General features: G+C 64.6%; 1 protein-coding gene across 1 annotated transcript in view; it reads right to left on the bottom strand.

Moving 5' to 3' along the window:
• The window catches only part of RASGRF1 (Ras protein-specific guanine nucleotide-releasing factor 1), a 55013-nt gene that overhangs the window by 9411 nt on the left and 44831 nt on the right, over window positions 1-771 (bottom strand). The window contains exons 18-19 of the mRNA XM_009881155.1: window positions 497-540; window positions 341-401 (exon numbers count right to left, since the gene is read on the bottom strand). Coding sequence (XP_009879457.1) covers window positions 341-401; window positions 497-540 — 105 coding nt within the window. The remainder of the gene's footprint in view (window positions 1-340; window positions 402-496; window positions 541-771) is intronic.

Raw genomic sequence — 771 nt, 5'->3', positions numbered from 1 at the left:
GCAAACCCACGGGGTTTTCCTGCATCTCTTGGGCTGGCAGCGGCCGCCGCAGGCAGATGCATCTCTGTGCCCACTCCATCCATTCCGCCGATGGTGCCGGAGGGCTGCACAGCCGGTGGGATGGACTGCCCTGGCCTCTGCCCTTAATGGATCCAGCTGTGCTCACAGCTGGCCCCAACACTGGAAAACCTCTCCCTGCTTTGTAGCCGTGCGCCTGGATAGCGGGCTTGGAGAACTGCTCTCCGCCGAGCCAGCGGCACTGGGGCACGGGGATCTTTAACCGCTCCCCTACCACCCCGCCGGGCCACCAGGTGGAGTGACGAAGGGAAAGGATAGTTACCATCTGTACAACCTCCTCCAGGGTTATCTGGTTGTCTCCTGGATCCTCCTGCGTCAAGGTCCTACGGCACGAAAAGACAGCGTTACTTCAGCCGGGAAAGCCCCAGCCCCGCCTGCCCGCCACGGGGCTGCAGGACGGCTTCGTGGCTTTTCACACATTGAACCCTCGGCGTGCGCAAGAGTGCTTCTAAGTCTCATTTCCTGTTTTAAAGAGAAAAAAAACCCCTTAACCGAGGCCAAAGCTGGCCCCGCACGCGGGGACGAAGGTGGGGGTGACACCTCGCCCATGGCCCCTGCTCAGGTCGCAGCGTGCGGGGCAGAGGGATGCAGCCAGCACTGCCCCTCCTCCCCCCGCGCCCCGGGCACAGCCCCTCCGGAGACCTCGCACCCGCAGCCGTGCCGGGGGGAGCGGGAGCAGCCGCCGAGAGCCCG

This window comes from Charadrius vociferus, unplaced genomic scaffold (assembly GCF_000708025.1).
Source record: "Charadrius vociferus isolate BGI_N301 unplaced genomic scaffold, ASM70802v2 scaffold623, whole genome shotgun sequence".
In the NCBI taxonomy this organism is placed as follows: domain Eukaryota; kingdom Metazoa; phylum Chordata; class Aves; order Charadriiformes; family Charadriidae; genus Charadrius; species Charadrius vociferus.
The sequence above is the reverse complement of the archived record's forward strand: the minus strand, read 5'-3'. Positions and strand labels throughout refer to the sequence as shown.